The sequence below is a fragment of the Aptenodytes patagonicus genome, chromosome 2 (genome assembly GCF_965638725.1).
Source record: "Aptenodytes patagonicus chromosome 2, bAptPat1.pri.cur, whole genome shotgun sequence".
NCBI lineage: Eukaryota > Metazoa > Chordata > Aves > Sphenisciformes > Spheniscidae > Aptenodytes > Aptenodytes patagonicus.
The window spans coordinates 26,812,929-26,840,923 of record NC_134950.1 but is presented as its reverse complement, the minus strand read 5'-3'; the positions used below and the strand labels follow the sequence as shown (position 1 = coordinate 26,840,923).

Here is a 27,995-nt window from a genome sequence, read left to right as displayed (position 1 = left end):
ACACTTTCTCTCTACAGCCTAAGGGGTACCTGGAACACGGACAGGAGCCTGGCATGGTCCTGCCAAGGTGCTTTTGCATTTATTGATGGATTGTGTCAATACAGCTGCACTGGGCAGCTCCATTCCCAGGGCTTCATCAGCTGGGCACAACATCCCAGCCACAGCACAGATGCCAGGGGAACTTCTCCAGTGGAAGCCCACGTGCCAAAGGATTTTAGGCATATCCTGGTGGGGCTGGGTGGCTCCCAAGTACAACTGCTGGCAAAAATCCTGCCATGGGTGCTAAGGGAGCATCCCAGCCCCAGTGGCTTACTTCTGAATGAAGCAAGTTGAGGAGGAGCAAATGCAGCCATTCATGCCACAAGATTGCATCAAGGGAAGGAGGAAAATCTTAAAGCACAGAAGACTGAAAATATAACTAAAAAGCAACTAAAATGATTGTATGGTGGCAGAGCTTGAGAACATCCTACTAGGCATCACTCAGTGATTCAACAGTATTTAGAGAGGAAATACATCCTGAGCAACTTCAGAGCAAAGCTGTGAATTGGAGAAACACACACACACTAGTGAAAGCCACAGGTAGACACAGAAATAGCATCCTGGCCATGTAAAAATTATTGAGGTCCGTTCTGAGTTCAGTGGAAGTTAAACCATTAAGCACTTCAGTGAAACCCACCCAGAGTCATAGGAGAATGGGTGCAAAACTCAGCAGAGCTGGAGGTCCTTCCTCCAGAGGGGCAGTCGCTGTGCTCCCCCTCGCCCCTGCACGGGAGCACTGCCTGCCCACTGCCCCCTGCCCCCGGCTCCCCCGCTGCTCACCTTCCCTCAGGTGGGCAGTGTCAGGTCCGGTGGGGGATGTGGCATCCTGGGGCTGGCCATACCCACCCAGAGAGCAGTGCAAGTGGGGAAGAAACGCTAGTCCCTGTATGCAGTATGTACAGATGCAGCAGTTGAAGTCAGACATCGTTCAGTGTATCCATGTGATAGTCTGAATTTTCTCATTGAAAATTCCCACCTCTCTTTCTCCTGTTGGCCCAAAGAGCAATCAGAGTTCAGCTCCAGGCAATCCGTGTCTAACTGGAGGCTTTTGAGTACGCACACACAGAGTCTCTGCTTAGAAATGACTGCCACTTAGAAAATAATTTGATTTAAAAATTATTCAGGCATAAGTTTCAAAACTTGGAGGAAGTGTGTTACACTAATCATTTTCCTAGCAAATTATTAACCAGGTGATGAGACAGTGCTGGTGCTGTAAAGCAAGCCACACAGGACTAATGTGCTCTCACGTGGGCGCATTGTCCTTGCTGTCTGACAGCAGGGAACAAGTTGCAGCAAAATTACCAAAATCACAAGTAATTAGTACACTCAATTTCAGTGTCTCTAGGCAGAAAGCCACTACTTTAATGATCTTACCTATGTGATCACAGAGGACAAATGCAGATATATTGCAGGCTGCTGTGTGAGGTGGTCACTGAGAGAGGAGGTCCTGCTCACCGCAATGTCTGTAGGAGATTTCTGGGGTGAGAGCACCACAAGGAGGGGGCAGGTGGGGGGGGTTGTCAGGCTGCACACTAACATCATACATCCTCTGTTTGTGGCAGATGCTGGGATTCACCCTATTTCCTGCAGCCATCCCTACCCGACGTCAGGTCCCTACACCTGCAGGTCACTGACCCATGGTCCCTTCTGGAAGCAACGGCAGGAGCAAGGCTTCACCACAGCCTTTCCGGAGCATAGTGAAGAGCATAGCATGGTGCTCCCTTTTTTAACTGGAGGGGGCTACATTTAGAGACCTAGAGGTCACTGTATAAATCTCCCACAGAGTCTACCACATTTAAAAGTGCTGGTGGAGTATGACCAGTAATGTGACATTTAGCATAATTTTAAGACAGGATGCCACGTGTTTCTTGGGTGCTACCACATGCTTAGCATTGCATGGGTCCTACAAGTGGACAAGCACCAAAGAAACTACGTTTTGTCCTGTCCTGTCAGTCCTGTGCTACCCCACTGAACCAGAACTGACAGGGACTGCAGGCAAGGTGGACAGTTCTCATTAAATATTATTTTGTGCATCTGGAAGCCACATCTGTTAAACACCGGGGGTGTGCTGAACACCACCACACCCGCAGCATTTGCCCTCCTAACTGAGCAACAGTCCCTAGTGAGTCCAGAAAAGAGAGTCAAAGGAGGACCAGCCCCACAGCTCTCACCGGCTTTTATCTCCTGTGCTTGTGGGTCAGACACAGGAATGATTTATGCAACACATTCGGTCTTCAGAGGCGTTGCAAGGAATGAGTTAAAGGGTTCACTTTTGGAGATTCAAGAATTTATTAGTCCAGGGATCTTACCAGTAAAACACCATTAGTACTCCTTAGCACCTTGTCTCTTCTCTGGGTGCCACAGCTTTCTCTAAAAAGCCTTCCCAGAGACAAAGACGAGCTGTAGCTGATCGTAGAGGCAATACTGCACAGAAATCAACCGCTTCCTTCCTCTGCTGCAGCCCTCTGTTGATCACATTACCATCACCAGGACTGCTGCTGTCAGGAACCCTTTCTCCCATTTATATCTGCGCTCCAAAGAGCCCAAGAGAGAGAACTCTGGTCTTTAAAGCTTTCCAGGGGGTTGATGTTGAAAGGTTTGTATATGTGAGTGTTAAATCCACAGTGCACCCATTGATTTTATTGAAAATGTCTTTCTTTTACTTGACTAAATTTTATCAATAATTCTTCCAAATCCAAAAGCACATAGCACCCTGCAAATCCACATAGTGCCATAACAATGAATAATTCCTTAGTGTAGATTTGTCCCAAAGCATAAGTAAACCTTTCTTCTTGCAGTTAATCTGTCGTGATTAAATTAGTTAGAGCTGGACATGCCCCCTAGTTCCTCTTGCTGATCTGATCTATCTTCCTAAAAAGAGCTTTTTATAACAGCTATTACACTATAATTGGCATTTTGTGTGTTCTTAGACTTTTTTTTTTTTTTTTTGCTGTATTATTTTATTTTATTTGGACTCCGTGAGTTTTGCCATTTTGGCCTTGGTGTGCTCATTGCTGTGACTCACGTATTCCACAGTTACTGCCAGATCTCTGGGGCCGACATTGTAATTATCGCATTAGGATCTGTCATTGTAGTCCTGACTTAATAAATAGCCAGAGCAGTGATTAGAATCACCGATTGATCTGTTCCACGGTTTTGGACACTCACATCTGAGATGAACAGAGGGATTGTGGATATTAAGGGTTTGAAATGTCAGCATTCCAGATTAAATTAGTATTAATTAGTCATTCCAGGTACACTAGCTGTTATATAAGCATTTCTGCATTTAGGAATCTGGTGATGATCAGCTAAAACCCTGACTCAGATTAATTTCATAGGCTGCAGAAGAAAGCCCTGGCCCTTCCTCTGTGCCCACAGCTCGCTGGAGCCATGCAGAACACAGCACATGACCGGGGTGGCTTCCAGGTGAAACTCACAGTGCCCTTCAGGAGTGCAGCTCAGGTATTGCAGTCCCAGGTGGGCATTTGGTCCACGGGACCAGGTTAGACCCGGTCCAAAGCAAGAAAAGCCCTGAAAGGTGCAGAGTGTGGATCCTCAGCACCAGCTCTCTCACTCCGCATCCAGAGGTCGGACAGTAACACACCCCAACAGTGTCTGAACAAACTGAAGCAACAGCTCCACAGAGGGGATGCTGTTGCTGGTGGTTCTTCACCCCACAGCTTCTTCCATGCTCTCCCTGAAAACTCAGGGCAAGCCAGGAGCCTGCAGGGTGGACCAAGAGGGCCAGCGGGAGGTTGACTGGGATGTGCAAGGTGGAGGTAGCTCTTTCAATTGTTATTATTCAGGGGGACCAGCAGCAGCCCCAGAAGATAGACTCGCAGTGACGTCTGTTCCCCGTGGCCACGAGAAAAACGTGGTGATACAGCATGCTGTGCATGACCACCACACGGCTCTTTGTGGCAGCTTGTGGCAGCTCTTGGGAATGGGTCTACCCCATTGTTTTTTACTTTAAAAAATCATATGTTTTAGAAATAAATTTTGTTATCCTGGGAAGGAGTGGAAGGAGATGAGTGAGGGCATGAAACTTACTAGGTAACTCCAAATTTTTATGATACCATCTATGCATCCAGTGATGCTGTGAACATGGATGGCTTTTACCACTAAAGGCTATATGATCAACATGAACATTTTATATTTCTTCAAAACCTGCTTAGTTTAGATTCGTTGGGTCCATAGCTTGACAGATACAGAACAGGCTAAGGAAATATGCTGGTTGTGTTCAGCTATACTTTCAGTTCTTGAAAATAATCTTAAAAATTTGTTTAATTTGTGTGATTTTGTTTCCATTCTTGAATGGGGAAGAGGTTCTGAGAGTTTAAAAGTTCTGAAAACTGGTATGGGAGTGAGTATCATTCTCTAGACTGCTCTGGGTCAACCTTAAGTTGCATGCTGACAATTCAAAAGCATTTATTCAAACTCCAGTGACAGGGATCTTGTCTATGCTCTATTCAAAATGTTGTTTTCTGTTCTTGCCAACAGTATATTCTAGATCAGGAATTCCCTTCCAGGGAAATCTGAATACCGCGCAAGTGTAGAGTCATCCTGCAACATAATATTTCACCCCTAGAGAACTGCTAAAAGTCATCCCCTCAGCAGAGGCAATTTTGGGCAAACACTCAGCAAGCTCACTCCTTTCCAGAGTGTTTGGTGCACGAAAGCTGCGCGGCCCAAGATGGGGAACCCAATTCTCACCTTATTAGTGTCACATATTGTTGCTTTCATCATCAAGGAAGATGAGCTGCCAGGCTGGAAATTTGGCTTTTCTGAGCCATCTGTCAGCAAAATGTAATGACTGTACCTCTACCTTGAACTCTGCAGTGTGCCCACAAAACCCAGCATAGTCAGGAGTAAAATAACAAAGTTATGCCCAACAGTAATTGAGGATTAGGGCACACCATGCCAGCTACCTGTTTTCTGCCCCTGAATGTAGCATTTCACTTCTTTTCATCTCCAAAATTGGGGTAACAGTACTCATCCACATTTCTAAAGTGTTTTCAGGCTTAGGTCCAAATACCTTTTTTAAGAATGATTTATCTCTGTCACCACAACCACATTTGCACAAGGGATACTGTGCACTCATAGCTTTGGGGCTGCAGGTAATTCTTGCTTTGTGATCCTAGGTTGCTAAGTAGCCTGTGTTCAGAGATGTAAGGAATCCTTGCAGTACTTGTCATGTAGCAATCTTGCCCAGCATTCAAAATATTTTCTCAATTTGAAAAAATTCTTAGGGATTTCCCACTGAGGCTCAAAGCCAGTCATATATATTTTATTTATTTTATTACAAGGCATTTAAGTAAAAACTTGCATATCTGAAAAAAGATATTAGATAGAAAACAGTAATAAAATTAACGTTATTCTTTTAAGAAACTTGGTAATAAATACATTTCCCCTCAACATTAAAATGCTTGTTATTTTGCACAACAATAAATACAGCATAGCTCTGGCATAGAGAAAGACAAAGGTTGGATACAAGAAGTCCACGTGGTTTCTTAAAAAAGCTCAGGTGATTTATAAAGGTTTGGCATCCTGCACTTGATGCACTTTGATACAACTTGCACTTTAATTTTAATTTTACTATGATTTTTAAACAGTCCCATAATATGAAAATGAGAGGAAAAATTGTTTGGTTATAGGATTTTCCCTTTAAATATTTTCAAAGTAAGAGATGTGTAAACTCATTAAAACCAATCCTTGAAATAAAAAAAAAAAAAAGTGTCTTGGTGGCTATTCTACAAAAATGCAGATTTTTCAGCTGTGGTGCTCAAGCCTGACCAGCCAACTGGCAAAGGACCAATCCCCAGTCAGTTCATCAATTCTTTACACAGTTTTAAAAAAAGAAATAATAACAAGGAGAAAGAGTAAAGATTGTAGTATTCACTTCCCAAGTCACGACAGTTCAAGGTTCTTACACTATTATCCGAAGGTGAGAGGAGAAACAACAGGTATAATCCAGAACACTTCCTAGCATAACTTTGGGTCACTCTGGTCTATACTTTTCTTTTAAAACTACCAACAAAAAAAGAGAGAGATATTTCCATGCACTGTGCTGTTCTTATGCCAGCACGTATCATCACAATCACAACTGTGAACCTAAGTCACTTTGATACCCCAATCTAATATAGATTGATTGATTGTCCCATGACATAGTTAGATAATGTCCACAAAATGCCACAAGCTGTGGCAGAGTTCAGCATTCTTAAAGTACCGATAGGTCATGGCAAGACTTGGACTTGAGTTTGAAGGCCATGTTCTTGTTGTTCTTGGCAACTATTTTGCCCCAAAACCGCCTGGCTTTCTTGGGGATGCTCTCTCTCCGTTTCTGGTATGCCAGCCGCTTCTCATTCTTTTCCTTGCTGTCCCTGCGGAGCCGGACTTGCCGCACGATGCCTTCAAACAGCTCTTTCACGTTGTGCTGCACGGCTGCCGAGGTCTCAATGAACTTGCAGTCAAACACGACAGCGCAGGCTCGTCCCTCTGCAAAATTGCAAGGTGGATATGTCACAAGGCATCACAAGCAGGGGGGAGGCAAAGCGGCTGCAGGCTGCCACGTGCGGGGAGCCAGTGCCACCGGGGGAATTCCTCAAGCCTAATAAAGGCACAGATAAGTCTTTAATCACCTGATGCTGCCTGCTAGCCCATGATTCATCCGCTCTGTGTCACACTCCCTGCCCAGCAGGAAAAGCCCAGTCCCTGCCGTCAGCTGTGAAGGGAGCTGGGGCTGGCGACACTGAAGGCTGAGAGGTCAGCCATGACTCAAAACCACCTGGTCATCTTATGTGCAGACTCCCTCAAGTCGCATTAAAGGGTGATGACAGCACCCTCCATGTGCACAGCACAGCTCTTGTCCCATAGGAGGCAGAGCCCAGCCTCCTCCGTGGGTCATGGGTGTAAACCAGGGCCTTAGAACAGTAGCAACTTTGGTGTGAACAGACACATGTACAAAACCCTTAAATAAAGGCAGCACTATGCCTATGGCTTTAGAAGTACATCTGAAATCATAGTTCTTATCCTTAATTACATGAACCTAAGCTAATCTTGACACCTGTCTTTCACACACAAGCCAATTTATTCTGTCTTCTGGCTTGCCATGAACTCATCACCAGGATGACTAAAATTATATAAATGCACCTTTCAAAAGATTTTTCAGGTGGGACAGAGAGGAATGAGAAGGCAAACAGGCATCCCTGGGGTCCTGATGTTCTCCTCAGTTCAAACTCTTCACTTGGGGCAACTGTGACAGGGGCCAGAGAAACTGTGCACATCCTCAGTGGAAAAAAACAGTCTAGATCAATTGGGAGATAGAAGAGCAGAACAGTTGCAGAGAGAAGAAAGTGCCGAGCAGAGGAACCCATGTTTCTGATGGGCCAAGATGAGACCACCTAATGCATTGCTGTGTGTTATATTGTGTCACCTAAGAAGCCTCAAGGAAGACTCTCCAAGAAGCGGTTTTACTGACTGCAGACCTTGAGAGCCAGCAGCAGCTTTCCTAGCAGTCTCGCTATTCCTATTTATGGGCTTAGGGCTCCCTGGGCTTTGGGAGAGTAGTACAGGTTAGTTATTCTTTTGTATTCAGCAGAGGGAGGGCTGGTTTAGCATCCCAAAACAAGGCAGCAAGGAGACCTCTCCTGAAAGGCTGCACAGTCCCTGCCCAGACTAGCAAAACCAAGGGTGAGAGGGAATTTTAATTCATCAGGGAACTGGTTACAGGAAGAGATAATGTTTGGCAGCAGAATAAAGGGGGCTAAACTCGTTATGCATAAACATGTATTGGAAATCCAAAGGGTATCCAGCTACCAGAGAAAACACATGCTGCAGTGGTCTTATACTAGGAGCTGGAAGGGAAGAAATTCAAGCTGCTTTTATGATGGTACTTAATAAATTTACAAAAGGGATTATCTGAATGTAACAGCATTACCAGGGGAGGCTTAAGGACCTGGCAGACCCCTCCCAGTCCTCTGCCCTCTGTTCCAGTCCTCTGCTGTTTTATTGCTCTTTTATTGCCCAGTCCTGATCACAGTGTACTCCCTCAGCTAGAGCTCTGCATTTCATTCAGAAGCTACTAGACGACTCTTAACGTTTATGTCGGTTTTATCCTCATAATTTTCCTTACCTGCCACTGAAACTTCGCGGCACCTGACAAGGTCACTTTTGTTGCCAACCAAAATAATGGGGATGTCTTCTTTCTGGCGTGCCCTGCGGAGCTGTATTCTGAGTTCAGAGGCCTTCTCAAAACTCGCCCGGTCTGTGATGGAGTAGACAATCAAGTATGCGTCTCCCACTTGCATGCAGTGGTCTCGAATCCATTCTCCCTCACGCTGTTCAAATGAAACAGTCAGACATCATTATGGCCAGAACAGATTTTACTTAGAAAGTATAACATTAGAGAATACAAATACATTCCTGCTGTAACTGTTATGGGTACGGTTTGAATCACGGTTATACTAAAAGTAATTCCAATGCAGTGATGGTATGAATACTTCACTACAAAGGAGGGCAAAACTTGCCCCAGATAATTCATTGTGCTGGCTTTAGACTGGAATGAACATGGTCTGGAAAATGGCTTGAATGTTTTGTTTTATCATTAAAAAAATAAAGAAGGCTTGCGCTTCTCAGGCTCACACTGCACAGCCGTTATGCATGCTTGGCTTGGTGCAGGGGTGGGGTTAATCCTATATTTTCCCTGATGCTGAAGTATGGAAAACACCTACTTTCTTTCCCAAATGATACCTACTTTTGATATTAGCACTCACTCATATGCACTTTTCTTTTGGCATTTGACTAGAACAAATAAAAGTACCTTATTATCCCACATGTCGAGCAGTATAATGGTTGCACTTTCCCCGTCCACCATCAGGGTTCTTTCATACGTGTCTTCTGGAAAGAAAAGCAGAAATGTTGGGAATATATTATTTTGTGGCATCATGTACATTACAAAATCCAAGTAGTTAAATATGTATAATTTGTTCACAGTTCAAGTTATTGAGCCAAATTTTATGTTGGCTTACATTCAGTTCTTTCCTCATTTCCATCAGCACTGAACCTGCCCTCTGTTCATTACTGGTTGTCTTACTTTCCATGATATATGAAGGAGGCAGAAAGATCAGGAAATGAAATGTTCATTATTTTGGCTGATATTCCCTTTATCTTATGTGGGAGAGAGAAAATAGAACCAGTGGAAGAAATAACCAAAAAGGCTGAACATTTGCCCCATGGGAGCAGCAGAGTCCAGCAAGGCTGAGTAATGGAAAATATTTGCTTTCGCTTTAGCAGGGACAGTTTACGGGTGAACAGTCACTGCTGCTGAGAGCAATACAGCTAACGGCCTACCAAGCAATGAGGACAGGGTTTTGTGAGACCAGAGCTAGTCTAGGTCTAGCTAGTTTTGTGAGTTTTAGAGAGGCTGAGACTTCTGTTGCGTTCTAGTTCTCTCCCATTTCAAGGTTTCCCACATTACCTTTGATGTCAAAAAGCAAAGGAATCAACAAACCACAGAAGTTCAGTTATTTTGTACTGAGGCCACAAAAATTCATACCTAGATTATAAATGCCACGTGACAAAGTTCTGCTTAGATCTGGGGGAGCCAGATCTTCCCACTCATAATTTCGATCAACCCTTGCTGTGAAATCTCAGTTTAGCTTCTGCTTCAAATACTAATCTTCTTTCTTTCCACAAACCTGGAGACATTTGCATGAGCAATATGGGGTTTGGACCCATCTCTAGTCTTGTGTGGCTAGTCAATGAAAAATGCCAGGCTTTGGGCTTCTGACCAAACCACCCCTCTCATTGCAGTGTTTAAGGGGTCTGTCCCAACCACGCTTGTAGATAGGACTGTGTCTTAACCCTTGCCTCATAAAACTTCTGCTGGGCATTAATGGAGTGCACTTTCCCCTAAATTGTAATCAGAGCCTTTTCCTCGAAGCCAGGAATCTACATCCATGTAAAAGAATGAGCCAAAAATATTACACATTTTAAATAAAATCAAAAGGACCCCAGACTTGACACAGCTTAAAATGGAGAGATTAAAAACACAAAGCTAATCAAAAGGAGCAGTTTCCCTTGCAGGCCCAATAGCATGACACTTCTGTTCGTGAGTTAGATTGATCTTACAGTCGGTTGCAAAGCCAGTCCATAAAAGCAGCTGTATTCTCTCTGTGAGTTGGCTACCCTGAAAACATCCCCTCTTGTAATATTTTCCAGTTTGCAAGTTAAAGTTTGGAGAATAGTTTCTTCAATTGATCAAGCATCTGCATGGGAACAAGCTCCATATACACCAGAGGACAACATCCAGAGGACTCCTTCTCCACTCTGTTACACGTGGAGAGGCTACAAATACATAATCACACTCCTTGAAAATAATACACCCAAATGGTCATATTCAGCACTGATTTGCACCTTGGTCAATTCTAAGGGACTTCTGTAGGACATGAAACACACTGAAAGCGAGCAATTAGTTCATCTCATGCTTATTTCGAAGCTGACACTAAAAAAGGAGAGAAATACAACAATAGAAAGTTTCTGATACCTCAGAAGAGCTGTCCTTGGCTACACTCCAAGCAATATTGCTGGGAGTGTGAAGGAAAGAGGAAACCATACAGCTTCTCACGGAGGAGAAAGAAACTGTCTGACAAGGGTATGCAAAGCAAATCAGCTGCCTTTTCTGACTGCTTACCCAAGGGTCCTACTCTAGTTCACTGGTGTAGCAGTAGGAAACCTTCTATCAGAGATACTCCAGGCTGGGGAGCTGGTGGGTTTACAGGAAAAGTTGGTGGTAGAAGCTGAAGGCAAAGCACACCTGAATAACTCATTCAGAGCGAGTGCCCAGTGAGGAACTTCAGATCCCCAAAGGCACAAAGATCTGTGCCCCCAGTCTGTGAGAGCAAGCAAGGAAAATGTGGGTCCAACCTTCTTGATGCTGGCCTGTATTAAATCCTGGGTAAAACCTCTCCTAACCGGAGAGGTGAAGACACAAAAAGCTGTCCTGCCTGTGCTTCACTGAGGACTGGAAGAGAAGCCCAGAAACTCTCTGTGCCAGCTCTGGCACCATTGCACCGAGGGAGTACAGGCAGGAGAGGGAAGGGATACAGGAGAGACAGGGAGAGTCCTGCATACTGACAAGCAAAACCAGCCAGCAACTGCATGTCCTCCAAAGGTGACAGCGTCTGCCTCCTTAGAGCCAGGGCAAATTTCTGTTGCAGCACAACCCTTCCACATCAACATCTCACACACAATATAGCTCAGGGCTTAGTGCCACAGCTTCACCTTCTGCATGATCTGATCTTTGGGATTAAAGAATATTTCACAACCCTAACTAAAGCAGAGGAGAGTAGCGAGGGGGAAGCGTCAAAGAAAGTCCTACAGCTTGTGCCTTTTTCCCCCATTTGGGCAACAGGAATTTTCCTACACTGACTGATGAAGGACCTTTGTCTGTTTTTCCCCTGGGGGAACCCGTGCTGGGCAAGTAACATGAAACAAGGAGGAGATATATTTTACTCAAACTCCATACAGCCTACGCTGAGGTAATGTGTTTATACAGAAAGGCTGACTTCTAATGGCAAATATTTTGGAGGTGATTGAAGGACTCAGATTACTATTTCTAAGCATTTCATTCTCGTAGACCATGAGGACCTTCAGTTGTTTCATCTCCCCCACAGAAAGCTGGAGTCAGCCCCATGGAGCCAGTGGTGACACAAATGTTGGACCAGCATGAAAGCTGAACCAGCCTCTTGTGTAGCATCATCACAGGCAGGAATGAGGCAGTTTCCAGCAGGTATTTTGAAATGAAACAACATGGGAATCTGAATTGTTCTCTTTCAGAGGCTTTTGATCATTGTTAGTAAGTATCTTACTCATCTTATTTTGCTTTCTTGTTTTCTTAAGACAGATGCATGTGTTGAATCAGTTTTGATGATCAGATCCAAATGTTTGTTACCTCAATTTTTGATTAAATGGCCTCTCCGATTTTCTGTGCCAATTACTACTGGCAGTGCTGATTGCAAGCAAACACAAACACCCCAGGGCATAACGACTTACCTCCCAGCACCTCACAGTCGCTGTCGATGCTGTCATGCACCCCCGCAAAGATGTTGGCTAGCGAGGACTTGCCTACGCTTTGCTCCCCGATCAGCACCACCCGGTAGCAATTGCTGCCAGACTCAGAGGAGATGACGGAGTCAGACGACTCCGAGGACCAGCTCCTTCTGTAGTATTCATCGGGACTGATGGTGTATCGCTTCTGTGGGTTGTACTCGTTGGAGTCTTTCTGGACCAGCAGATTCCTTCCATCAGCAGGGATGCTCCATCGCTGCTGCTGCTGCTGCAAGCTGCTGTTGTGGGTGCGACGCATGGTAACATTGTTGAGGGTCATTTTTTACCCCTAGTGAGAAATAGGGAAATCACAAGCGTTACCCACAAAACATTTAGAAACGCATTAACACCTCTTATTAACTTCAAGGCAGCATGTCCTGCTCTTCTATAGGGATCTAGTATATAACAAAAAAAAAAAAAGAGACTTTCTGCACTCTTTTGTAGTTGCTGGTACACAAAAAATATTTCTATTTAGTGAGTCAGAGGTTTTTTCCTAGGGATGATACCACCCTCACATGCAAAATCCTATCTTTGTTTAGCCCTTACAAGCTCACAGCTGTGCTAGGTGCAGCCCAGCCCTGGAGAGAGTGAGGCATTGCTGTGTCCCAGGAGGAGAAGGAAGGGGCAGCGTTCACCAGAGCTGTCCTACATGGGAGCTGCATCCCTGCTGAGAGGCAGCCTACGGTACAGACAGCACCTACAGGTACTGCTGCCCATCCTTTGTGCTTAACTGGGGGCAAACAGAGGCACCAGTCCCAGTTGCCTCCAATTCCCAGTGCAGCTGAGCGTACAGCACCTTTCACATTGTCTCAGTTAAGAGCTGAAACTTTTGGGAAAGCAATAAGGCATCACTCGCTGCACCCTTAGACAATCCCGATAAGACAAAAGAGCCATGTAAGCAAATCTTGCTATGATGGGGCGGATTTGGGTTTTGTCTCTAGCTGGGTGAACAAAGAATGACTCTGCTTCAGGCAGCGGCTTTTTGGCTGGTAAAAGGGAGGACACAGTCAAGTCCAACAGCTTTTCTGAGGAGGTACAGGTTCTAGCTGCTACAGGAGGTAGCGCTGGGAGAAAAAGCTCATAAATTTACAGATATTAAATCAACAACTTCATTTACTGCACAAGCGGCTAGATGGGTTAGCTCTTCTTATCTAAGCATGGCTCTTAATTACATTTTGCTCAGCAACCTCTATTTTGCCTTGCTTGGAGGCAGAGGACAGTGATGTCATTCTCACGGGCCAACAGCTACCATTTTTAGGAAAGTTACTTTGATGCATTCCAGTTCCCAAAGTGACAGTTATTTAGACATTTTGCTTTTTGCCATATATCTGATGTTTCTCGGCCCTCTTCTCCATATTAGTAAATAGGGTAACTGTCCATAAAATGCACCCCACCACTTTCAAACCTGAATAATAGGTGGTGAACAAAAAAAATACAGAATCACATCAAAACAACACATACAAAACGTTATTCCTTTTCACACAAAACTGCTTGAAAACTTCTTAGAATAAATGCACAGCAGGACATAGAACAAATATACAGAAAAAACACACTCTATCTGAACTTATTGCCGCATACGCAATATTTTCTCTGTGATGTGCAGTACTTAGTGGCAAAATGAGATTGTTTGCCTAGTCCTAGTCACAGTAACTTTGTCAGCAAGAAATACATCTAACTAGAAATCACAGACCAAGCAAAGACTGCTTCACAAACAAAATGAAATATTTACTGCAGTCGAATTTTAAAATGTGTTTTTTCATTGCTGATGAGAAAAGCCAGCTCTGATTCAGTCAAACAACAGAGCCTAACTCACAACTTGCAATAAACAGTCACACGCTAAACAGTCGCAAACATGAACATTTTACGATTTCGCCCCTAACAAATTATCATCCTTCATTAAACAAAGCCAAACAAGTCCCTATCGCACATTGCGTTCCAAGTTCAAACTGGTTTTGATACCCCACACTGCATTTAGCTGTCTGGGTCTCTAGCATCGACAGTAAAAGACTGCGTCTGAACCAGTGCTGCCTTACTTCTGCCAGGTCCCTCCAGGCAGCCAGGTCCTTTGCTCGCGCTGCCCTTCTCTCTCGGTGGGCTGCGGTACGCTGAGCTGCTCAGCCGAAGTAAATCCTCTCCTGCTTTGGGGCTGCCTCTTTAATTCTTTCTCAGCAAACCTGGTTTATATTAAGCCCATCTGATCAGAGACAGGGCTTTTCCGTGACGTGGTTGGTCTTTCCATACAACAGCCAGCCCCCAGCTGGGAGGAAGCAGACATGCAGGAGAGCAAAAACTTGCAAACAACCTCAAAAGACTTACTCAAAATCATATGATTGTCTTAATAGTGCCAGTAAAATAAACACATTTGGTTCTCACATGATGAAAACAGGAAAGTGGAAAAAAACAAAATAATACATGCTATTTCACCTCACTCAGTTTTTCATTCAAATGTTATCAAAATTAATGATGTTTAAAAAATGACATAAGTTTCATTAATGCATAAAATGCTGTAAATGTATTATGTTCTCTGTCTGCAAAATGCAGTTAACCCCCTGCTGGACAAAACATTTCTTTGGAATAAAATATCTGAATGTTATTTTGGAATTATCCTAAAAATAGGAATATTATTCTGTTTTTTAAAAAAATTACAATCTAATATATACAATCCTATTTTTTTCTGTCAGCCTCCAAGTGACTGCACGCAGTTTCCTGAACTGCATAATCAGCTCTCACTTCTGCTGCAACCCTTTACTAACAGGGGCTTGAAAAAACATCCAACTACAAACTCAGTGTTACTCCAGCTGGATGGTGGCAAAGATGCGTCAGAACACACAAAGTCTGCACAAAGTCGGAGTAGCACAGTGCTGATTCCATCCGCCGTTCATTAGGAAAGATGAATATATAGTGTACATGCCACAAACCCAGGGTCTGCTCCTTAAATTTTTACAATCTCATAACTCATTGGCAGAAGAAATTTTGCCAGAAGGAAAAAAAATCCAAACCTGTAATGTGCACCACCGGCTGACACTTCTAACAACATATGCAAAATACTTCTTGATCAACAGATAAAGAGTAATAAACTTTCACAGAACTACTCAGTAGTGGTACCACAAGTTATATAAAAGCATATGGAAAGTCTATAGTCAGCCTTCAATTATCCAGATTCTGGATTAACGATGACAAGCTCAAAATCAAGCTCCTAGAGCTTTCCTTTATATTTATAATCTCCTAGTTACTCTATCAGCCCCTGAAACCCACAGATGACCAATTCTTATCCCACATGTAGGAAGTCTGAACAACTTCGCTGCTGAGCAGGGGCAAGAATTTATTTTTCCATGTGCCCATCCTTCTCAGTTATGGGAGAGCAAGCCTTTAACTGACAACATACCTTTATTAAAGGGAGTAGTGATATTCAGAAAAGAATATCTATTGCTATGATTACAGCCTAGCACTTATTTCACATTCCTCCACTGTAAAATTGATTGTTTTTCCCCTGAAAAACCAGACCTTTATGAAATTCTTCAGTTGAAATCTGCTTGCTTTTTTCCCCCTTTGGCTTTATTGCATTCCTGTGTCTTTCGTGAGGATTTTCAGGGCCCTCCTGAGCCCACTCTCAAGTTTAAAGAGCCAAGAGCATTTCCCAAAGTCATATGCTCTCATCAATTTACATGGAAATTGTTCAGATCTACTGAGGGGAGAATTGGACAAAAATATGTCCTGATTTTCCTCCACCTGCGTTTCACTGCTTGGCAGCAGCTGAACTGGCCCCAAGTCCTGCATCTCCACCTCACCTGTCCCTTACGCAGCAGGCTCCGAGGCTCTGCTGCCGTGCAATAATCCCAAGAGCACAAAGTGGCGTGTCCCTCTGCATAGGATGTACAGAGCGGCTGTTAATACTCACTGCACAAAGTGCAACAACATCTTTGTTGGAGAAGGTTTATAGCATGGCCAGTGGTTTGCAAGAAAACTTTTGCTGTCAGCGTACTCAGCGCCACTTCTGAAGTTGCTCATTTTTTTGAAGCATGCTGGAAATCATGTAGGTGAGTGGGTGGCTGGAGTACTGTGCTCTGCACCTTGAGTTCACCTCGCTCACTTTAAGTTGTCTGTAATTTGTCACCAAGAGTGAAAAAACAAAACCTGTCCACTGCAGGACTGGAAAGATTTATGGTCAGATTGATCTCAGCAGAACTGTAGGCTCTAACATCTCACCCAAATGTTTAACTTATATCATAGTAGAAAGCTCAGATAGCAGAAATAAACCAAAGTTAGAAAAGCCTTTATGTTTATTTATGGTTAGTGTTAGATCAGGAATTGCTAGACATCATCTTCCATATCCTCTTCATAAACTTCAAGGCAGACGAAGAAAACACAGCTCTTCAACCACACAATACACCTCTTCTATAAAGCCATCCATAAGGGTCGCCCCAACCATGGCATGAAGCGTTTGCACTTGGGAAACTTGCACATGTGTTTTCCTTTGTACTGCCTCTTCTGAGCCTATTCTGGTTTTCCAACCGGGCAATTAACTCTCCAGATCCCGTTCCGTAACACTGTCTGCCTCCACGTGATTAAAAGCTCTTGTTCCTCAGGGAATGCTATCAGCACACATGAATTTCAATCACTATATCTGTGGGGAAAACTTTTCCTTACTTTTTTAAGTAAGCTGGGGAGGGGTGCAGCATTTTCAGCCTCTGGTACTTACTTACAAGGGAAAACAACAGGTCAATTAATGAAACATATGAACTGAGCCCTTCTCAATAGGGCTGACTGTAGGCTTGGATTTCCAAATACAATCCCATAGACTGATGGAGGCTGATGCAGTCCTGGACTGCTCAGCCCTGTTGCATTCTTCACTGGGCAACACTGCTGCAACTCAAACTGCCTGAGACACAAGCACAAGACAAGAAAAAACATAAGGCTAGGTGCTGTCATAACACACGAGTGCTCAGTTGTTACTGTCTGGTGCAATATTAAAACTCAGAGTGATTGCTTTTCACCCATCTCATCCATTCTCTGCTTCAATAATCACATCTTAAAGGAATGCTCCTTGCAGCCAGGATGAAGTAAACATCACTGAGTAACAGCTCTGCAATCCTTCTCCAGCCAATTACAATTAGACCAGGTGATGCCCAGAGCAATTAGGCATAGATTTTCCATTGGATATGAAACAGCAGTGCTTTTTAGCTGACACTTAATTAGCCATTTTGGATTTATGTATATGAAGGCAAAAGTAGTTCCTCAAATCAGCTTCTGGCATGCGGGTCGTGTTGAGAGGACCTGAATCAACTTGGAGGGGAAGGGAAATGCAAAGGGGAAAAAGCTCAAAAAAAGCAGGAAAAACAAAATCCAGATTTATTTTAATAGAAACTGAATGCAGAGTGTCTGAAAGAGCACTTTCCCCGTATACATTTAGTAGAAGAGTACGTCTTCATTTTTCCCCTCAGAGGACCTAACTTAGTAGACTGTGTTCCCAACATTTAGTTGCCTGTAAAGGCAATGAATGAAGTCTGCCACCTTCCTTTCCTCCACACCACTGTGGCACTTCACATTTTGCTCTGCTTCTCACACCCGTCAGTGCTGGCTGGCCCTTGGCAGTTCTCAGCCCCACCAATAGCATCAGCTATGGACAGAAATGGTTTTGGGTCTAGGCACAATGCCGGGCTGGATAGTGCCGGGCACACCAGGAGTACCCGCAGTTACTGTAAGCTTTAGGGGAGCTGCTCCAGTGTCACCATCCATTCCTGCACCGCAGCAGGCCACAGGCAGCTCGGTGAGCAAGTGTAGAACAAAAAGCAAAAATATGTGTGCAATGAAGCGGCATTAGGCTTAGGTCCCACAGCAATGGGACCGTTAGCTTATTTACATCGACTCATGCCCACAACTTTGCCTTTGCCTTTCCTGCTTCACATCCAATGACCGGGTGTTGTGGTTTAACCCGGCAGGTAGCTAAACTCCACACAGCCATTCGCTCACTCCCCCCCACCCCAGTGGGATGGGGGAGAGAATCACAGAGAAAAAAGAAGTAAAATTCATGGGTTGAGATAAAGACAGTTTAATAGGACAGAAAAGGGAGGGAAAATAATAATAATGATAAAAGAATATACAAAATAAGTGACGCACAATGCAATTGCTCACCACCCGCCGACCGATGCCCAGCCAGTTCCCGAGCAGCGGTCACCACCCCCTGGCCAACTCCCCCCAGTTTATGTACTGAGCATGACGTCATATGGTATGGAATAGCCCTTGGGCCAATTTGGGTCAGCTGTCCTGGCTGTGCCCCCTCCCAGCTTCTCGCTGGCAGGGCATGAGAGGCTGAAAAGTCCTTGACTAGTGTAAGCACTGCTTAGCAACAACTAAAACATGGGTGTGTTATCAACATTGTTCTCATACTAAATCCAAAACACAGCACTGTACCAGCTACTAGGAAGAAAATTAACTCTATCCCAGCTGAAACCGGGACACCGGGTAAGAAGTTTCATGCTGAGTGAGAAAGGTAACAGGGATAAAACACTGAAATTGGGAGGTATGAGGTAGGGAAATGAAAGATTATGTGCCTGAGGAGAACTCCTGTGGGTCTTAAATGGGGGACAGGGCAGAGAAAGACACTTAGAAATTAAGGAATAATGAAACTTTGATTTATTTTAAGGGAAACAGAGTCAGGAGCACCTGAAAGTGCCCCCCGTCTCAAAAAAGACCACTGCTCCCCTCAGAGGAGCAGATTTGGTATACTGCTCCCAGCAATTGCTTTCAGAGGATACTGAATTTATTTATTCCAACACCTTCTTTTCTCCCACACCACAGCAGCATTTCTACAATTTTTTAACGGAGCACTAAAAGCGGAACATGATCCTTTGGTGATGGAGCACAAGGATAGGGGAGAAGCAGTGATCTGTACTCTGTGCACAAGATAGCAGTAAAAGCTGTCATTAAAGCTCTCAGGGAATAGGATTGCCTTTAATCAGCTACCTCATTAGAGCACCCCTCATTAGTATATTACTGGCAGATAATCTGGATTCCGATGTACCAAAAGGAAGGTGCACTCCATATCCATGCACTGCAGAGCCTTGGTGACTGTAATGGGTGTCCAAAAGGTATTTTCCCCATTAACACATTAAGCCGGCACAGTCAAATACTCAGCAGAGAGTGAGAAATGAGCAGCCACAGGAAATAATGCAGTTCAGTTCATAATAAAATACAAGTTACTTTTTAGTCTAGTTAACTGAAAAGAAAAACAATTAAAACAACTATCAGCTGTGGAAAAAAAAGAACAATGATAAAGAGCAAATGGCAAAGCCAGATTATTTCAGTAAGAGCTACTTAGAAAAAGGACTGCCTATTTCCCACCTTTGCACTAAATGACTTTAACGAATTCTGACAATAATTGTCCAGGGAATAGGATTAAGTCGTGTATGACATAAATAAATATGCTTTTCAAATGGAATCAATGCAAAAAAAACCCCAACATAATATACTAATAATAGTAGGATGTGAGCTAGCCATAAATGTTCTTCGAATACTGAGCTAAAAAATCCTTCAGACAAATGGCACCAGCACAGACCATTTTTTGCAGTTGGGACCTTTGTATTATGTCACAGTCCTCAGTGCAATCAGGTTCGGGAGCCGTGGTCTCCTTTGCAGCTGCAGGATTCACAGGTTTCAATAACTTGATTTTATAGCACTAAGTCATAGTGGTAATTTAACGATGGGCAACTTCTGCATCAGCAAACCCTAGGTTAGAAACTTCAGCAGGATAATCTGGGTCTCCGATCTTCAGAACTGTTGAAGGGAGATCCAGAAAAAGGTCTTTTGCTCTGAACGCAATTTCTTCTTCATCGTGGTGCCCAAGATTCTTACACCAAGTGCAACCAACAATAACTGCCAATACTCTCGAGGCTGGGTTATACTGTTTCAGCTCACACAAAAACACAGAGGAAGCCCTCAAAATCCCACCAATGAAAGCAAATTTACTTCAAAAATATTCCATGTGATGGTCAGAGCTTGACCTTCAGGTCCTGATTGCATTTATCTACATGACAAGCCTGCCTGGGATGGGAAGGGAGCGCTGCTGAGCTCTCCAACCCACTTTGGCTTGCAAAACTCCCCCTGGTTTCACATCATTAAAGGGTGTTTTGGGCTCACTTTCTGGGTGGAGGAATCCCATCGCTGGGGCAGGGGCTGACATGGGGTCCTGGGCAGGGTGGGAGAGCTCTGGGGGGGTGGGCAGGTCTGTGGGTGCCCTCAGGGCCCCGGTAGTCACTTGGTGCACTCCTTGAGGAAAGGTGGTGGCACATGGTTGAGGTTTGGCCGAGGCAGAGCTGAGCTCAGCCAGGCCATTGTCAGTCGCAGTCACGCCAGGGCTGTTATTCACATCTGCACCAGGAGAAAGGTGACGTGTAAAATCGCACGGAACATGATGGTGGCTAAACCAGCTACGCCCTTCTTCCAAAAGAAGATCAGGCCACAGCTGGAGTATGGCATCTGGGCATCTCATCCCTCCCCAGCTCTCTCTTTATTACACAGATGACTAGCAATAACAAAATCACAGCTAAATATGGTCTTCTTGGAGGGAGCCAACGGCTCTCGTCTTTCCCCGTTTACAGTATCGTCCATCCGGTGCCCCTGGTTCAGTGCTCGGCTGCCCGCTTGCCGCACCAGCACCTAGTAAAGTGATGCTTCACGCGACTGCTCGGTGATTCACCACCCTGTTTGGATTTTCTGGCTCTGGGGCTCATGTTTATCAGCAAAACACATGCTCTCTCCAGTGTCAGGCTGTAAGCAGATTGGAGCCGTACAAAATGCCTTTGAGCAAAATGCTCTACACAGTCAGGTGCAATTAATGTCTATTTAATTGAACAACAGCACCTCTTTTATTTACACAGCTTTACTCCCATGTCTTTCAGCATGTAGTTTCCACTTTTCCAAAGTGGAAGATGTGAAAATGAACATATAAGTGAAGATATGTTGTTTATTTTCTTTTTGAAGATCTAATTCTTCATCTCTGTTGTATTGTGTTCATGACAGAACAACTGAGCACTGGGCCCTGCAGGTAGGATTCACTTCACCTCATTTAAACTACTTGCCTTGGTTTCCAGGGCAGAGTAGGGAAGCAGAGGGAAGCAGACAGGGTTAACCAGGCAGCTCCGGGGTGATTCGTCTAACACAGGTTGCATGAATCATGGTGATGCCTCTCTCCCCACTGACAACAGAGGGAGGGGGAGATGAGTCTCTCTGCACTAATGCTAACCTTAAACTGCGCTGTCTGAAAGCTAGGCTGGCAGTCAAATGAAATGGAGAAATCCTTAACAGTCTAAAGGCTATTTTTTACCAGTGCCTTTTCAGATGGACAATAAGTAAGACAAGGTTTAAGATGTAATCATTACATATGCAACGCTGAATAAAACTACCCTGCTGTAGTACAGGAGGTGCATAAATGCACAAGCAACTTGGCTACAAAACTGGAGAAACCAGCACATGTGCCATGTTCAGCGTAGATGGCAACAGGGGCCTTTTCCCAGTAGCTGTTGGGACACTTCTGGGGAGGAATTACTTCTGTTGTCATCCACACTGACCAAGCACCAACTGCTGTTTCTTCACAGCCTCTGACATATGGCAGTATGGCTTGCAGAGTTTTCTGCCCTGTTTCTGCAAGCCGCTGCCTGCTATCACTATGCATCACCACGGACACGTCCTGCTCCATCCATCCAGACTCCTGAAAAAAGGGAGATCACAGCCAGCACATTTTTCAGGGAACGTACTCAATAATATACCAGCAGTTACAATGCTGTCAGCCTCAATCTTACTCTGCAAAGCCAGTTCCTTGGCACTGGAGGCTCTTGCATTCCTGTAGGAGCCAGAAAGGGGTGGCACAGCTACAGCAGGGTCTTCTCGAGCCCTCTAGCTGGGACACACACTTATGTCCATGCTCAAGCTGCTGGGTGAGCTCCTACAACTACCACTTGTTTGTCTTTTGCTTTCTCTCTATTGTTTTAATAAAATTTATTCATTTTGAAAGCAGACAGTAAACACAGGAGCTGGGAATAATAAAAAAGCCATCATTAATAACTAAAATCAACAATTTTGATGGCTAGCAGAACCTTTAATACTTTCACTGCATTGTGCTCCAGTGCAAATCATACATCTGTAAAATGTATACCTCTGTGATAATGTGTGGGACAACACTGTCCTTTTCAGAAGCAGTGGACTGCAAAGTGTCTGTCACACACATTTTTCCTTCTTCATGGTAATTAACACATTATTTAATGCTTTCTGAGCATTTTCTACACTGAAAGCTACTAAAGTTTTACATTAATAAGGGAGGACTTGTTCTCATGAAGCCAAGGACACTGAGTGTGCTACTGATTCAAAGATATGGGTGGCTAGAAAAGGGAATGACCGTCAGATGCTCAAGCACATTTCTCATGTGAGCTGCTCCAAAGCTGTGTACCTGACATGCATTGTTCCTGTGAAGCATGAACTTAGAGGAACTGGTAGGAAAAAGCTTTGATTTCTTGAGCCTGTGGGAGTAGCTATAGCCCTGGTTTTCACAAATCCTCTGTTGCCGGAAGTTTAATCAACAGCCAGGCTGGCAGATTTAGAAGCTAAAAGAAAAATAGCTAATTCAAAGTCACAAGCTCAAGGAACGTAATTCTAGCGTGACTCATAAACTAGATCTGATTGTTGATGGTCTACAAATGTCAGTTATATGTAGCTCGCAATTTGGCCAACGGAGCAGAGTGAGTGAGCCGGCCGCACAGCCACACTCTCCCTCCCGTCACACCGCACGCTCTCTGCAGCCGTGGTCTGACGGATTTTAAACAATTCTGTCGCATTGTAAAGTAAGACCCAACGTACCACAAACATGAACTGAGATGATAAAACGTATCATAGTGAACAAAGAGAACCCTGAGGAGGAACAATAGAGACACATCCCATTGCAAAAGGCAGAGAAAATATTTTGATCTCCTAGTTACCAGCCCACTCCTGTTTGACTTCTGACCCAAGACTATGCTGCCGGCAATTACATCACAGCTGCTGGGCAGTATAACGCTGCCTCCAGAAGCTCTTTGCCTTATTAGCAGGGTATTCACAAGGGCAACTTTGGCTCCGTGAGTCAGTGGAGGGAAATGGGCTCCTTCAGAAGGGACAGCAGAGCAGCTAAAGTAGGCTTCGGCGCTGAATTGCCTCCCGCGCTCTCCCTCACTTGCAGCTTAAGGAAAAGATGAAGCTAAAATGAGCAGCACCCTTAGAGAACAAAATCTTCTTTCATTAGAGGACCACATGGAAAAAGTCTGTATGACAGCTTACCTGAACATCTTCAAATATCTGCTCTTATGAAATGCCTCCTTCTCCTCTCACACTGATATATCTCAGAAATCACCCTTAAAATAAGCTAGTCAAGCATAATTGAGATTTAAAAACCTGTCCAAAATATATAAAGGGAAAACAGCAGTGAAAGTTCACATGTTCCACAGGGGATGAACACCTCATGCCCCCTATACCTGCACATTTCTGGTTAAGCAAAACCTGTACAACACACCTGCCTGGATACTTCTCACACTTCACACTAAAAGACAGACCATATCTACTGCCTTGGTTACCCTGGATTCTCACTGCACAATGGATGAAGTCCCTTGATCTCTGCTATCACATTGCAGGAGGCCTTCAACAGCACCTTTGGATTGTTTTCTGATTAAACACACAATTAAAATTGTCCCTATATGTTGCATATAGGTTATGTGTTAGCCTTTTAGCTGAATAAAAAATAAAGAAAAAGTGAGAAGGTGAGGAAGGGGGGGCAACAGAGAGACAGAGAAAGAGAGATGTCCTATCCTCAGAACAGCCTTCTTGAGTTCATGTAGATTCAAGCACTATCCCTTATTTGAAGGTGTTATATCATTTGCAGAGTGTCACTCCCAGGAGTTTTTTTTTTTACTGCCGACATCCCAGGGAAATGCTCTCTTTGGAAGTCCTTAGACTTCAAGCTCCCAGTGTCTTAGTCTCATATTGCTTGCAGTAACGTGACTATATTAAGGAGCCAAGCCTTTTCAGCTCAAAACAACTAGGACAGACCTAAGAGCTCCACCGCTTTGGCTTTCCAAAGCATCCCTTAACCATCACTAACATAACAGTGTTCAACACGGGTTTTTACCTAGCCTACAGGCAGGGGAGGTCTTTCTCCAGCTTTCTGAAAAATCGGAAGTTTTCCCATGGGTGCCCTAGCACTGGCTGACTCCAAAATGCTTGCAGCTCTACCTGAAGTGAGTATCAGCTGCTCCATTCACGCTGGAGGCTGTGGAGCAAATACACAAACTCATGTGCAGTCCTTGTTCAAATTCAACAGAAAAGGGAACCCGTATGTTTGATCGACTTCAGGCTCAAAGTCTGTAGAACTGGGAGAAAGCAAGGATGTGGAGGTGAGGACAGCCTGTGTTAACAACATTTTACCAATGATGAGAGGAGAGATAAGATGAGACAAGATGAGATGACATTACTTCTTCCCCAGCCAGGAAGCAGTCAAGTTCTGGAGGTATCAGGCATGTAACTTTCTCTGGAGGACATACCTGGCTTGCAATCAGCTGGTTTTCAATTATTTTAGTTTCCATTTCTAAAGAACACTGGAAAGGACTTTTCACAGTGAGGGGAAAAGTTCCTGAATTTTAGAAAAGTGCAATAAAAAAGCCATGGAAGTAAAAGGGCAGATTCCCCACAACGTGTGGGGAATGAGCTACTTCATGGGATTGTTCCACCTCTTGAATGTACTTGGCAACACTCTAGTATTGGCCTCACAACTCTAATTTCACCTCCAGACTGCACCAGTGGTTTCTCAGTGGCAGCTGCATGTAGCATAGTCCCCTACTGAAGATGCTGCTCCACCTTTACCAGATTAGCACTCACCACTAGGAGAAACTCAGCTGCCTGGCCCTGGTTTGGTGTAGAATCATAGAATCATAGAATCATTAAGGATGGAAGAGACCTCTAAGATCATCGAGTCCAACCGTCAACCCAACACCACCATGCCCACTAAACCATGTCCCTAAGCGCCTCATCTACACGTCTTTTAAATACCTCCAGGGATGGGGACTCAACCACTTCCCTGGGCAGCCTGGTCCAACGTTTAACCACTCTTTCAGTAAAGAAATTTTTCCTCACGTCCAATCTAAACCTCCCCTGCCACAACTTGAGGCCATTTCCTCTCGTCCTATCGCTAGTTACTTGGGAGAAGAGACCGACACCCACCTCGCTACAACCTCCTTTCAGGTAGTTGCAGAGAGCGATGAGGTCTCCCCTCAGCCTCCTTTTCTCCAGGCCAAACGACCCCCAGTTCCCTCAGCCGCTCCTCATAAGACTTGTTCTCCAGACCCCTCACCAGCCTCGTTGCCCTTCTCTGGACACACTCCCGCACCTCAGTGTCTTTCTTGTAGTGAGGGGCCCAAAACTGAACACAGTATTCGAGGTGCGGCCTCACCAGTGCCGAGTACAGGGGCACGATCACTTCCCTCCTCCTGCTGGCCACACTCTTTCTGATACAGGCCAGGATGCCATTGGCCTTCTTGGCTGCCTGGGCACACTGCCGGCTCATGCTCAGCCGGCTGTCGACCAACACCCCCAGGGCCTTTTCCACCAGGCAGCTTTCCAGCCACTCTTCCCCAAGCCTGTAGCGCTGCATGGGGTTGTTGTGGCCAAAGTGCAGGACCCAGCACTTGGCCTTGTTGAACCTCATGCAGTTGGCCTCGGCCCATCGATCCAGCCTGTCCAGGTCCCTCTGCAGAGCCTTCCTACCCTCGAGCAGATCAACACTCCTGCCCAACTTGGTGTCGTCAGCAAACTTACTGAGGGTGCACTCGATCCCCTCCTCCAGATCATTGATAAAGATATTGAACAAGACCAGCCCCAAAACTGAACCCTGGGGAACACCGCTCGTGACCGGCCGCCAACTGGATGTAACTCCATTCACCACAACTCTCTGGGCCCGGCCATCCAGCCAGTTTTTGACCCAGCGCAGAGTACACCTGTCTAAGCCGTGAGCTGCCAGCTTCTCGAGGAGAATGCTGTGGGAGATGGTGTCAAAGGCCTTGCTGAAGTCCAGGTAGACCACATCCACAGCCTTTCCCTCATCCACTAGGCAGGTCACCTGGTCATAGAAGGAGATCAGGTTGGTCAAGCAGGACCTGCCTCTCATGAACCCGTGCTGGCTGGGCCTGATGCCCTGGTTGTCCCGCTCATGCCTTGTGAGCGCCCTCAAGATGAACTGCTCCATAATCTTCCTCGGCACCGAGGTCAGGCTGACAGGCCTGTAGTTCCCCGGATCCTCCTTCCGGCCCTTCCTGTAGATGGGTGTCACATTGGCAAGCCGCCAGTCATCTGGGACCTCCCCCGTTAACCAGGACTGCTGATAAATGATGGAGAGTGGCTTGGCGAGCTCCTCTGCCAGCTCCCTCAGCACTCTCGGGTGGATCCCATCCGGCCCCATAGACTTGTGAGCGTCCAGGTGGCGTAGCAGGTCGTTAACTGCTTCCTCTTGGATTATGGGGGGGTTCATCCTGCTCGTCATCCCTGTCTTCCAGCTCAGGGGGCTGAGTACCCCGAGGATAACCAGTCTGCCTGTTAAAGACTGAGGCAAAGAAGGCATTAAGTACCTCAGCCTTTTCCTCATCCTCGGTGACAATGTTCCCCCCCACATCCAATAAAGGATGGAGATTCTCCTTGGCTCTCTTCTTGTCATTAATATATTTGTAAAAGCTTTTTTTGTTGTCTTTAACGACAGCGGCCAGATTATGTTCTAGCTGGGCTTTTGCCTTTCTCATTTCCTCTCTGCACGACCTAACGAGATCCCTGTATTCTTCTTGCGTTGCCTGCCCCTTCTTCCACAAGTGGTAAACTCTCCTTTTTTTCCTGAGTCCCAGCAAGAGCTCCCCGTTCAGCCAGGCCGGTCGTCTTCCCCGCCCGTTCTTCTTATGGCGTACAGGGACAGCCTGCTCCTGCGCCTTTAAGACTTCCTTCTTGAAGATCGTCCAGCCTTCCTGGACCCCTTTGCCCTTCAGGACCGTCTCCCAAGGGACTCTCTCAACCAGCGTCCTGAACAGGCCAAAGTCCACCCTCCAGAAGTCCATGGTTGCGGTTTTGCTGGCCCCCCTCCTTACTTCACCAAGAATCGAGAATTCTACCATTTCACGGTCGCTAAGCCCAAGACGGCCTCCGACCACCACATCTCCCACCAGTCCTTCTCTGTTTGTAAACAGCAGGTCGAGCGAGGCACCTCCCCTGGGAGGCTCACTTACCAGCTGTGTCAGGAAGTTGTCTTCCACACACTCCAGGAACCTCCTAGACTGCTTCCTCTCTGCCGTGTTGTATTTCCAGCAGATGTCCGGGAAGTTGAAGTCCCCCACGAGAACAAGGGCTAGCGATTGAGAGACTCCTGCCAGCCGCTTGTAGAACGCTTCATCCGCCCCTTCATCCTGGTTGGGTGGTCTATAACAGACTCCCAGCAGGATATCTGCCTCGTTGGCCTTCCCCCTCATCCTTACCCATAAACACTCGACCATATCATCATCACAATCGTTGACCTCTAGACAATTGAAACACTCCCTAACATACAGAGCCACCCCACCGCCTCTCCTTCCTCGTCTGTCCCTTCTGAAGAGTTTATAGCCATCCACTGCAGCACTCCAATTGTGAGAGTCACCCCACTGTGTTTCTGTGATGGCGACTAAGTCATATCTATCCCGCTGCACAATGGCTTCCAGCTCCTCCTGTAGAAACAATGTGTAGAATGTGTAGAAACAATGTCTTGTCACATATCACAACTATTGGTGGGATCAAATTGTCCTCCAGATGTGGCCTGTTAACTTCATAGA

General features: G+C 45.2%; 1 protein-coding gene across 1 annotated transcript; it reads right to left on the bottom strand.

Moving 5' to 3' along the window:
* Positions 1–5,302: 5,302 nt before the first annotated feature.
* On the bottom strand, positions 5,303–14,269 carry GEM (GTP binding protein overexpressed in skeletal muscle). The gene is made up of 5 exons (XM_076329415.1): positions 14,178–14,269; positions 12,091–12,433; positions 8,858–8,934; positions 8,171–8,375; positions 5,303–6,534 (listed from the first exon to the last, which is right to left on the bottom strand). The coding sequence occupies exons 2-5, from the start codon at positions 12,422–12,424 to the stop codon at positions 6,257–6,259; spliced, it is 894 nt and encodes a 297-aa protein (XP_076185530.1). The 5' UTR covers positions 12,425–12,433; positions 14,178–14,269; the 3' UTR covers positions 5,303–6,256.
* Positions 14,270–27,995: the final 13,726 nt, after the last annotated feature.

Coding starts and splice junctions, on each gene's coding strand:
- GEM (XM_076329415.1), bottom strand. CDS start 12,424: ATGACCCTCAACAATGTTACCATGCGTCGCACCCACAACAGCAGCTTG. Junction 8,376..8,857: donor TCGACATGTGGGATAATAAG/GTACTTTTATTT, acceptor TCATTTGAACAG/CGTGAGGGAGAATGGATTCG. Junction 6,535..8,170: donor CCGCGAAGTTTCAGTGGCAG/GTAAGGAAAATT, acceptor GCAATTTTGCAG/AGGGACGAGCCTGCGCTGTC.